General features: G+C 45.5%; 1 protein-coding gene across 1 annotated transcript in view; it reads left to right on the top strand.

The window, feature by feature from the left end:
• The first annotated feature begins 6615 nt into the window (after positions 1-6615).
• CDK5RAP2 (CDK5 regulatory subunit associated protein 2) overlaps positions 6616-12635 on the top strand; it is a 153939-nt gene continuing 147919 nt past the window's right edge. Inside the window, exon 1 of the mRNA XM_081103379.1 lies at positions 6616-6856. Within this exon, the coding sequence (XP_080959505.1) occupies positions 6801-6856 (56 nt within the window). The 5' untranslated portion in view covers positions 6616-6800. The remainder of the gene's footprint in view (positions 6857-12635) is intronic.

Raw genomic sequence — 12635 nt, forward strand, 5'->3', positions numbered from 1 at the left:
CTCTAAAATGGAAGAAACTACAAAAAAGTCATGTTACTGAAGTTGCAGCAATTTGTTCAAGCAATCTTTGGCTACTACTTCTGAATGTCTGCCAGACGCATTCGGTATAGATTTCTTTGAAAAGAAATGGAAGCACATAGCAAAAGGAAAGCACTGGGAAGGAAAGATAGCTCAAAAGAGGAAGGAAATTGAGGAAGTCGGTGCCGTGGCCACTTACTTGTGGTCCTTCCCTAGGAACCTGCTCGCTCAACTGCACATAAGGGAGAGGCAAGTTTACCACCCTCTCCTACAAGTCACAATCAAGACATCAGTGCTTTGCCCTAGCCTGTGTGGCTCTGGGTAGGGGGTGTGCAGGAGGCAGCAGATTGATGTCTCTCTCTCTCTCTCTCTCTCTCTCTCTCTCTCTCTCTCTCTCTCTCTCTCTCCCTCGCCCTTCCTCTCTCTCTCAAAAAAAAATCAATTAAAAATACCTATTTTAAAAAAAGACATCAGTGCTTTTAATTTGCAAAAAGTCCAGACAGTTAATTAATTCAATTACCCTTCTTTGCCTACAGCTACTGCTGTTTTACATATTCAAATGTGCAGCTGGGAAGGGTGCTCAAAAGCTCTTCCTGGCACCTTTGGAGAGTTTTCCCAATAGTCTTTTGTTTTAACTTTATTTTTACTGTTGACACTATTACAGATGTCCCCATCCCCCCCAACCTTTGCCCACCTCCATCCAGCCCCTGGCCCCCCTTCCCTCTGGCCATCACCACACTGTTGTCTATGCTTATGAGTCATATTGCAGCGTTATTTACAATAGCCAAGATCTGGAAACAGCCCAAGTAGATGTATGGCTTAAAAAAGCTATAGTACATGGATCTCTCTCTCTCTCTCTCTCTCTCTCTCTCTCTCTCTCTCTCATTCCTCTTTCTCTAAAAATCAATAAAAACATATCCTTGGGTGAGGATTGAAAAACAGTGGTACATTTGCACAATGGAATATTATGTGGCTGTAAAAAAGAAGGAAATCGTACCTTTTGTAACAGCATGGATGGACCTGGAGATTATTATGCTAAGTGAAATAAGCCAGTCACAAAAAGACCAACACCATATGATCTCACTTATATGTAGAACCTAATGAACAAAATAGAAACAGAGGCATGGATACATGGAACAGAACAACAGCTGTCAGAAGGGAGTGGAGGTTATTGGGTGAAAGAATGTAAAGGAATTTTCCAGTAGTCTTTGACACTCTGAGCTGCTGTATGGCCAGGAAAATATCTCTCCTCCCTGAGACTCAGTTTTGTAAACTGTAAAACTGGAGCAAAATTGATCCCTATTTTATATGGTTATTGTAAGGATTGAATGCAAAGTTTAACACAGTGCCTGGCACATAGAAAGAGCTCAATGCATGGTAGCTCATATCAGTTATTCACAGAACATCAGTGCTGAAGGGGGTGTCAGTTTTGTAGTCTAATGTACTGAGTTTACAAATAAGAAAGTAAGCCCTTGCCAGGCCGGATTGGCTCAGTGGATAGAGCATTGGCCTGCGGACTGAAGGGTCCCGGGTTTGATTCTGGTCAGGGCACATGCCCAAGTTGTGGGCTCAGTCCCCAGTGTGGGGTGTGCAGGAGGCAGTCAAACTGATTCTCTCTCATCGTTAATGTCTCTATCTCTCTCTCCCTCTCTGAAATCAATAAAATATATTTAAAAAAAGAAAGTAAGCCCAGAAAGTTGAACTGGCAGGTCTAAGGTGATATCATGTTGATGTGTGTTACTCTGTCCAGCCCAATAATATACATGCTGTCCCCTTGATAGGGGGCAATTCTTGCTCTTCTCCCAATCTTGAGAAAAGTCTGGACTTTGAATTAATTTGACCAGGCCAGCGGGGGGGCGGGGGGGGCAGTTGGGGGAGACCAGGGTGGCAGGGGGGCAGTGAGGGGCGACTAGGCCAGTTGGGTGGGGATGTTGGGGGCGACCAGGTCGGCAGGTGGGGGAGAGCAGTTAGGAGTGACCAGGCTGGCAGGGTGGGGGCAATTGGGGGTGACCTGGCTGGCAGAGTGAGGTCAGAGTGAGGTCAGTGAGGTCAGGCTGGCAGGCAGGTGAGCAATTAGGAGCCACCGGTCCAGAATTGTGAGAGGGATGTCCGACTGACGGTTTAGGCCCGATCCCTGGGATTGGGCCTAAACTAGCCGTGGGCAAACTACGGCCCGTGGGCCGGATCCGGCCCATTTGAAATGAATAAAACTATTGAAAAAAAAGACCGTACCCTTTTATGTAATGATGTTTACTTTGAATTTATATTAGTTCACACAAACACTCCATCCATGCTTTTGTTCCGGCCCTCCGGTCCAGTTTAAGAACCCATTGTGGCCCTTGAGTTAAAAAGTTTGCCCACCCCTGGCCTAAACCATCAGCCGGACATCCCCCAAGGGGTCCCAGATTGGAGAGGGTGCAGGTTTGGCTGAGGGGACCCCCCCCCCCCCGCACAAATTTCGTGCATCGGGCCTCTAGTAGGTTATAACCCACAAAACAAAGCAAATATCCACAAGTCCATATGCATTTAAATTAACAACTGAATAAATGGCGGAGAAGAGAAAGCTCTTCTTTACATTAGAAATCCAACTGATAAATATAGAAGGCATGATAAAAATAGGAAATCACCAACTGGCAAATACCACCATAATCATTGTTTTGAGTAAGAATTATTAATAGATGATAAAATTAGTGGGTGAAAGTTTGATTAAAAACAGGCTATTTACATAGTCTCAAATATCACCTCCAAGATTCTTGTTAATTATAAGGAAACTAGAAGCCCATTGCACAAAATTTTGCGCAATAGGCCTTCCTTCCCTTGGCTGATGGCACTGGTTTTCCTCTGGCACCTGGGACCCAGGCCTTTGGTCCGGCCACAGCAGAGACGCCAAGCCTCTTCAGTCTTCAGTCTTTAGTCTTCAGTCTTCACTCCGGCCAGAGCCTTCAGTCTTCGCTCCACGCCTGCATATGCAAATTAACCACCATCTTTGTTGGGTTAATTTGCATAGTCGCTCTGATTGGTTGGTGAGCGTAGCAGAGTGACACCAATTTGCATGCTTCTCTTTTATTAGTGTAGATAGTAATTTTACCAGGGAGAATCTTGGCAGATACCACCTTAGCCAAGAGATTAGCGTTAACATCACCAATTAATGAGACATATTAACACCATCTGCCTCCCGATACCCTGAGAAAGGCACAGCATCATTTTTGTATTGCCAAGAAGTGCATAACCTCAACTGAATCACGAGGAAACACACCACATGACCCTGAATTAAGAAACATTCTATCAAATAGCTGGCAAGAATTTTTATGAAATGTCAATGCCATGAAAGAAGCAGACAGAGGAACTGTCACAGATTAGAGAACAGTAAGGAGACATGACAACTAAATGCAGTGTGGAATCCTTGGCCAGACAAAGGGCACTAATGGGAAACTGATGAAATTTAAATAAAGTCTGTAGTAATCATATTGCCTCAGTGAATTTCTTAGTTTTGACAATTGTGGTATGGTTATGTAAGGTGTCAATATTTTAGGAAGCTAGGTGAAGGCAATACAAGGAACTTTTTGCAACTTTTTCCCTAAGTCTGAAGTTATTTCTAAATGCAAAGCTAAAAAAGAGAGAAAGGGAAAAGGTGGCCTTTGGCAAATCTCTCCTCTCTCTGAGCCTTGGTTTCCTCATCTGTAGAGCAGGGCAATAATTCCAATCTACTTCACAGCAGCATGAGGATAAAATGAAACAATGCAAAGTAGCAATGTGCATGTATTTATCCTATAAAAAGTTAAAGTTATTCTTGCTGTTAGCAATGGCAGCTCATGTGTCTTGATGAGATGCTTGAGCTGCTAAAACTTTAGGAGGGTTGTACCCTAATGAGAAACATCTGGCTGCAAGCTACTTCCTCACAGCCATTTGATATGACCTTGCCCAAGGAAATAATAATGCCAGCTTTGTGGCTGGGTGGCTGTTGTCAGGGAGATGGCGCCAGATAGCCCAGACAGCTGGTGGTAATGACGTCACCTCTAGGCTTGGCAGAAAGAAAAGCTGTGTGGAGACAGAGACAGGGCAAAGGGCGTTATCCCTGACCATGAAAACAGGAAAAACAACTTCCCAAATAGCCTATCCTTTGTACGACTGATTCTATTTTCAGTTTCCAGGTTCACCAAAGGGTTTAGCATACAATTCAGGAACATGGTCATTTTTTTGAATGGGGCAATGGCTTAATCATAAGGACAACGCCTCACAGGCTCATATTTCTTTATTGTTCCCAAAGTATCTAATTAGATAATGCAAGTGTGTGAGCTCAGCACTGTCTGCCCTGCTTTACACACGGAAAAATCAAGGAGAAGCAAAGGGAAGGTACTCCAGGTCACAGGCCGTCGGAGGACTCTCCAGAGTCAGAATTCTGGTACCCAGACTTCCAGTCTGCAATCAGACTCCACACTAAGGTTTCCCTCACGGCCACCTTGAAGCCGTTGCCCACGGAGTCTGCTGAACACATCCCTGAAATGTCTCACCTCTGAACCCTAAATGCTAAAGTGGAGAAAAAGGAACAAACAGGGAAGACAGGCTGCCTGAAACAATGGGGACACTGACGTTTAGAGACCCGAGAAAGTCACCTTTCCCTCTTTCAGCCTCAGTCTTCTCCTGTGTAAGTGAAGTGGGGTGCATAGACCTCCTCCAGGGGTCGTGGCGAGAGTTTAATGAGGCGGTGCATGTGATGTGCCTGTCCACAGTGGCAGGAAAGAGATGTTCAGGATGTGGACGTCCTCTTCCTTGTTTCCTTTCTCAAGAGCGTTCATCTGCTGGATGGAACGTTAGTTCCTTCATTTGAGAAATGATGGTTGTATAACTCAGCCTCCCTCGCCAGAACAGCGTTGGTTGTGCATTAGTCGCTTTGAAAAACACACAAAGAAATGGCCTCCAGAGCTGTGAGGTCCTGAGACATCCATCCAGTCCCACCCTCTTATTTTACCGCTGTAGAAATTGAGGCCCAGAGAAGAGGAGTGGACGGCCAAAGGTCACGGGGAGTCCGTGGCAGAGCCAGCTTCCCTGCTTTTGGACACACTCGCCTCGTTGCTTGGACTTAGCGCTGTCAGCAACTGTTGGTTCCACGGCGTCAAGCACTGCTCCTTTCCTGGAAACGTTGGCTCCTGCCCACTCTGTCCTTCAGGATGTCATTTTACTGCTGATTCTGAGGAGGTTGAAGATCTGGGACGGGAAGAGGAACAGGCACAGGACATGTACTTTATAGGTTTCATGAAGAAACAGAGAGAGAGAGAGAGAGGAGAGAGAGAGAGAGAGAGAGGAGAGAGAGAGAGAATAGGAATATGTAGGACGCTGACTGAACTATTATAGGTATCTTAGACTGAAGTATTATAGGTATCTTAGGTCATCTTCACATCCTTGCAGGATAGGTTTTGGCTCCATTTCCCAGATGGATTGAATCACTCAACATATCTTTTTAAACACCTGCTGGGTGGAGGCACTGTGATAGGTGTCGGGGATAAAGCAGGAAACAATTCAGAATATAGTCTCTGCCCTCATGGAGCTGCCAGTCTAGTGCAAGAGGACAACATTGAAAAACAAACACCCCCCCCCCCCCTTCCAGAAATCTGTCCTTGCAAAATGCAGTAAGCGCCCGGAGGAACAGCAGGGTGGCTAAGAATTCAAGGAAGGGCTTGATTTAGATGAGAGGATTAGAGAAGGCCTCCTTCGGAAAGAAACACTTGAAGTGGAGAATGAGGAAGCCGAGGCCGAGGGTGGACTTACCAATATACACGATAACAGGGAAAGCCACCGTCAACCCGTCTTTCCACGTTATTTTCATCCAGGACCCTCCTGTCAGCCTGCAGAGGGAGGTACGAACCTCGAGATGGGAGGTGAAGGTGGGGTTCACTGGCCACGCTCTGCGCCGTCACCCAGGCGCCCAGGGAGGCCCTGTGCCTTAGAGGAGGCAGCGAGGTTACGCAGAGCCCTGATGCAGGGGCGGCCCGGCCTGGCTCCATTCACAGTTTATTGTGCAGGACTCGGGGCGAGTGGCCTTGTCTTGCGGGGACTCAGTTTACAGACCTCAAGTGCGTTTGAGACCTAAAGGTAATGGCCACTAGGAGAGCCTGGAGAGGAAGTGTTGCCGACCACTGGGCTCATAGGAATGCGCTTGCTTCAAATCAAGTGTGCACATTACTACTTGAATTGGGATTCCACAGGTAGGATTTTTCTAAAGGGAGGCGGCACCGGCTTGTCTGATGAGTTGCAATTGAAGGCGGAAAAAAGAAACTTGGAAGAACAGACTGTAAGGTTCGTGGTCACTATTCTAGAAAAGCACAGAGGCGGTTATGAAATCTGAAGGTCCGCGAGTGGCCCGCTGCTCGGCTCCCGCTTAAATTAACGGACCGTGGCCGACCTTTGCCCTCAACAAAGATGGCGCCTTCCCGGGCCTCGGCCAGGCTGCCCTCATCAAATATGGCCACCACAGGCCCCCTCTTTCCTTAGCTTTACTGGCCCAAGTGCGGGCGTCCTGCCCTTAGTTAAGATGGCGCCCGCCCGCGCTTCCCTGCCCGGCTTCACGGCGCGCGCCGCGTTGGTCCCGCCTCGTTTCCGTAGGAAGAGGCGCCGGGAAAGATGGCGGCGGCTGCGGTTTGAATTCCAGCGGCGCCGCCGGAGTCCGAACAAGAGCTGGATTGGAGGGGGCGGGGACCTGGAGAGCCGGGAGGGTCGCCACCGCAGGAGAAACCAGGGGCGAGGCCGCCACGGACACCAATGCCACCACCTGCTCTGTGTCCGTGATGGACTCGGTGTTGGAAGAGGACGTCACCCTCCCCGGGACGCTCAGCGGCTGCAGGTGCGGCCCGGGTTTGAGGGATTCGCGATAACGGGGTCGGGTGCCCGCTGATGGGGTTCGCTCTTGAGGGTGTTTCTGGACCGGGTCAGGTGTGGGGTGCGTTTCTGGGAGGGGGTCTCTTTGGGGACCCACCTGTCGATACTGCACACTCGCCCTTCGTATTGCGGGCCGTTCTTGGAAGAGGGTGTGCGGGGCAGGAGGGAGGGGGCCTCTCGGAGTGCACGTCCGTGGGAGCTGCTGGGGGCAGGACTGTGAGCATTCTGGTTTGGGGGTTCGCTTTCATCATGGGGACTTCGCTTATGGGGCCACCAAGACTGAGGCAATGGAGTGCAGTGGTTAAGAACCTTGGCTGGAGTTGAACAGAATTGGGTCCAAATCCAAGTCCTGGAGGTGGGGGCGGAGGCGGGCTAGGAGGGGTCATGGGGGAAAATGGGGGACATAGGCAATACTTTGAACAATGAAGATTAAAAAACATCCAGGTCCTTTTAGCTGGGTGACCTTGGGAGGGTGGCTTAGCCTACTTTCCCATCTGTGAAATGGGGCTAGTGGTCATATCAGTGCCTAAAAAATGATTGAGCTGCCATCATCATCATCATCAACATCAATATCAATAATGGTTGAGAGTGGCCCCCCATTGGACCTGTTCCAAGAGGCAGTTGGACTCCACATTGCTGGTGGGGCCAGTATCTCCGCCCATGGGAGGGCCTGTGGGAGCCTAGCGCTGCTCTAAGGCCGGGCCCTTTGGGTCCCTGGTTGGAGGGCGCTGGAAGGATGCCGAGGAGAGCCCGACTGAGACAATGGCTGTCTATCCAGGTCTGCTAGGGACAGGCTGCTACTTTTAGTCAACAGACCCTAATTGAAAGGGTGACTATATTATTTGTTGTGCAAACCTGGGCTCTTTGCAGAGGGAGATGGCACAATTAATATTTATGCCTGGACAGCAGGTGTAATCAAGTCCTACCTTGGAGAGAACTTGACCAATAGCTTCTTTGCTTATTGAGAATCTACTATGCATAAGCTAGAGCCAGGCCCTTTGCAGCTCCTGCTTAATTGGATCCAGTGGTAGTCCATCATGTCTCTTTGTCTTCATCTTACTTCCACAGCCCCAATATATTATGGTATGACCTCTCACCCCGATTGTCCTGTTTTCCCTGGCCCCTCTAATATTAATTCAGTATTCACATATGTTATCATTCTGACTTGTAGCAGGTATCAGCATTTCATTCCTTTTTATGGCTGAATAATATTCCATTGTATGCATGTAGCATATTTTGTTTATTCGTTCATTGGTTTGTGACATTGGGTTGTTTCTGCTTTTTTTTGGCTATTATAAATAATATTGTTATAAACATTTATTTATATAAAAGTTTTTATATGGACATATGTTTTCATTTCTTTCTAGGTATATACCTGGAAGTGAAATTGCTGGGTCATATGGTAACATTGTATTTAACATTTTGAGGAACTGTCCAACTCTTTTCCAAAGTGGCTGATGTCTGCCAGGTCATCTGGTAACTTCAGGACAAGGCAGTGTATGAGGGTCCTTATTTCTTCATAGCCTCACCGACACTCGCTATTGTCTGTCTCTTTTATGGTAGCCATCCATGGAGGTATGACATGGTATCACATTGTGGTATTGATTTGCATTTTCCTAATGACAATGATGTTCAGCATTTTTTCATGTGCTTATTAGCCATTTGTATATTTTCAAATCCTTTGCCCACTCAAAAATATGAATATGTTTTGGTCCAGCAGTTCCACTTCTTGTTATCTATGCACAAGAAATCCTCATGCATGTGCACAGGAGTCCTGTATGCATTGTAAAAGGAAAAACTTAGAAACAAATTGAATTATCCTCAGGGGATTGTGTAAATACAGATCCTTTCAAGAGTGTCTTTCAGACTGTGACCCGTGACAGCTCATGAAATTCAACTTAGTAGTTTGCAATCAGAATTTTATAAAATGGAATAGAACAGAATAGAAAACATTACAAGAATTAAGGGTAATATGTTTCCTTCTATGGGTTGTACGCAGTAAGTTTTGGAAAAAGAATGTTGTAGAATGCTTTGCGGGAGTTAAAAACGTTGAGGGAGATCTATTTGTACTGCCATGAAAATATCTTTAGGACACATTAAGTGAAGAAAAGATGCAGCAGAATGATACATAAAATTTGATTGTATTTATTTATTTTTAAACCACAACATAAAACTATGTCTCTATGTATGTAAATGCATAGATTAAGATCTGGAAGAATACATGTCTTGTGGCAGCATGGTTACCTCTTAGGAGGGGACTGAGATGGGAGTGAGGAGTAGTTGAAGAGAACTTTAGGCTTATCTATACTTTTGTATTTATATATTTCCTCTCTAAGGATAAGTAACAAAGAATGACAAATGAATTGTTGAAGGGCAAACAAAAGTGCACTTGTAATTGTTTGCTGAAAGCGATGTCCAGTCCCATCCTTGGCACTCATAACACTTCACCAATGAAATGCCTAGGCCTTGTTGGGTCTGTGTGGTGAGTAGACAATTGTTGCTGCCATATACAGGCACAGACGGAGATCACTCCTATTGAGTGGCTGTAGAGCAAGATAGGAGGATGAGATGGTGAAGCTCAGGGGAGTGTCCATTCATTCACTCAACAAATAGTAGACAAACAGCAGTCCTGATGGCTCTGCACTGATGGAGTGAGCACTGAAAGTCCTCTGCCTCTGTCCATTCAGACCTGGCCACAGCCCCCTGAGGAAGGTGGTAGGGGTGTAGAGGTTAAGAGCTTGGGGTTTGAAATCTGGGTAGCTTGGCCTTTCCAACACTGAGTAAATGTTACTAACTTTTCTGGGCCTCTGTTTCCTCATTTTAAAAAATGGCAACATTTAAAAACTGCCACCTACCACAAAAGGGCTGTGATGAGCCTTAAATGGGAGGCTCATCACATGTGGTGCCTGCTAGTGTGGGTGCCCTACAGGGTCTGATTGCTGGATTTTGCTGGATTTTGTCTCCGCTTTGTGATTTTAAGCAAATAAGTTCCTTCCCCCTTCTGGGCCTTAGTCTCCCCCATCTGTACCATGATAAAACCATACCTAAGCTCTCTATTTTTTGCTAGCATAGAAAAGCCCCGCCCCTCCTTTTTTTTTCTTGTGGGGCTCCATGAAGCCCCAGCCTTACTTCTTAGGCTAAAAATGAGTTATCCGAATGGGAAGAGGGAGCTACTTAGAACTGGAGGGGCAGCTGGAACTGACTGGAGTGTGCAGATGACAGACTCATAGCATTTAAAAGTGGTCAGGTGGTTGGAGTGGTGTCCCATACACTAAAAGGTTTCGGGTTTGATTCCTGGTCAGGGCACATACCCAGGTGCGGGTTTGATCTCGGTTGGAGTGGGCGCTGGAAGCAGCTGATGGATGTTTCTCACATTGATGTTACTCTCTCTCTACCCCAACTCCTTTTCTAAAATAACAAAACAAACAAACAAGCAAACAAACAGAAAGAACATATCCTTGGAAAATGATTATTTTTTTTAAAAAAAGGGTAGGTAAAGCCCAAGTGGAAAGTTGGCAAGAACCAGACAGGAATTTCTGGGTTACATAGTGGTTTCTTCTAAGAGTTGGGATGTCACATGTCATTTTTCAGACTTTAGTATTTGCCTATTGGAAACTTGGCTAAACTAAATTCTTTGGCTTTGTCAACCATGAGTGATCTTGGCTTGAGTAATTGATGGGCCAGTTTAGTCATTGGGAGTCATTCAGTGGCTGTGGTGGGGAGAACCCCAGATTGGGAATGTAGAGACTAGACCAGCCGTGGGCAAACTGCGGCCCGTGGGCCGGATCCGGCCCGTTTGAAATGAATAAAACTAAAAAAAAAAAAAAAAAAGACCGTACCCTTTTATGTAATGATGTTTACTTTGAATTTATATTAGTTCACACAAACACTCCATCCATGCTTTTGTTCCGGCCCTCCGGTCCAGTTTAAGAACCCATTGTGGCCCTCGAGTCAAAAAGTTTGCCCACCCCTGGACTAGACTGTAGGATGAGCTTAACCAGTAACTAGTGGGCTGTTGGGCCACCATCTGTGAAAGGTGCTGATTGAACTTGATTTTAACTTTTAAGAAAATTCAGTTTAGAAAATGGAGTTTGTCCTTCTAGAGATGCTTATGAGAGGAAATTGAGAATTATAGAAAATTAAAGGAGGCAAGTATCTCTCATTTCCACAAATGATGATTTTAAATATTTCCCTTGTCTTGTTATATATTTATAGCCCACCTAATTTCCAAGAAGGATTAGTGGTGACTTTAGTATATATGTATTTTTTTTAAATAACTGAGGACATATTCTAATTTTTCAGTTGCCTTTAAATTCTTTTTTTTTTAAATTCTTTATTGATTAAAGTATTACATATATCTCCTTTTTCCCCCATTGACCTCTCCCCGGCCACTCCCACCCCCCAGCACATTCCCTCACCCCCTAGTGTCTGTGTCCATTGGTTATGCTTATATGCATGCGTACAAGTCCTTTGGTTGATCTCTTACCGCCTCCCCCTACTACCCTGCCTTCCCTCTGAAGTTTGATGGTCTGTTTGATGCTTCTCTGTTTCTGGACCTATTTTTGTTCATCAGTTTATGTTGTTTATTATATTCCATAAATGAGTGAGAGCATGTGATATTTATCTTTCTCCAACTGGCTTATTTCGTTTAGCATAATGCTCTCCAGTTCCATCCATGCTATTGCAAATGGTAATAGTTCCTTCTTTTTTACAGCAGCGTAGTATTCCACTGTGTAGATGTACCACAGTTTTTTAATCCACTATCTGCTGATGGGCACTTAGGCTGTTTCCAAATCTTAGCTATAGTAAATTGTGCTGCTATGAACTTAAGGGTGCATATATCCTTTTTGATTGGTGTTTATGACATATATCCTTTTTGATTGGTGTTTATGATTTCTTGGGATATATTCCTAGAAGTGGGATAACTGGGTCAAATGGGAGTCCAATTTTTAATTTTTTGAGGAAATGCCATACTGTTTTCCACAGTGGCTGCACCAGTCTGCATTCCCACCAGCAGTGCATGAGGGTCCCTTTTTCTCCACATCCTCTCCAGCACTTGTCATTTGTTGATTTCTTGATGATAGCCATTCTGACAGGTGTGAGATGGTACCTCATTGTCATTTTGATTTGCATCTCTCGGATGATTAGTGACTTTGAGCATATTTTCATATGTCTGTTGGCCTTCTGTATGTCCCCTTTCAAAAAGCATCTAGTTAGGTTCTTTGCCCATTTTTTTATTGAATTGTTTTATCTTCCTTTTGTTAAATTGTATGAGTTCCCTGTAAATTTTGGAGATTAAACCCTTATCGGTGATTGTGTCGTGTCCATCACTGGCAGGTTTGGTGAGCCTGAGGAGGGGCGGTGAAGGATTAAAGAAGACAGACAAGAGAATACAGCTGGGTCTCAGACGCTGCTTCTCTGATGGAGACACAGTGCCGTGGCCAGTCTTTATTTTATAGTCAGAGCACACAAAGCAAAACAAGAGAAGTGGTCAACATGTTTACAATGTTCTTGGGAGTTTTACCTTGTTTTGGCAGCACTTGCTGCACCTCCCACAACCCATTAGCTACCTAGGAAGGAACTAGGGAGGACTGTAAGGTCAAGCTTAATTGTGCTAGGAGAGCTTGCTCTCCAAGCTGGGACTTGTTTGTGGCCCTGCCACAGATCAGTCCGAGGCTTAACCCTATAGCTGCTCCCTGCGGGTGATAACATTGGCAAATATGTTCTCCCATGCAGTGGGCTTT

This window comes from Myotis nattereri (genome assembly GCF_964212035.1).
Source record: "Myotis nattereri genome assembly, chromosome: 12".
In the NCBI taxonomy this organism is placed as follows: Eukaryota; Metazoa; Chordata; class Mammalia; order Chiroptera; family Vespertilionidae; genus Myotis; species Myotis nattereri.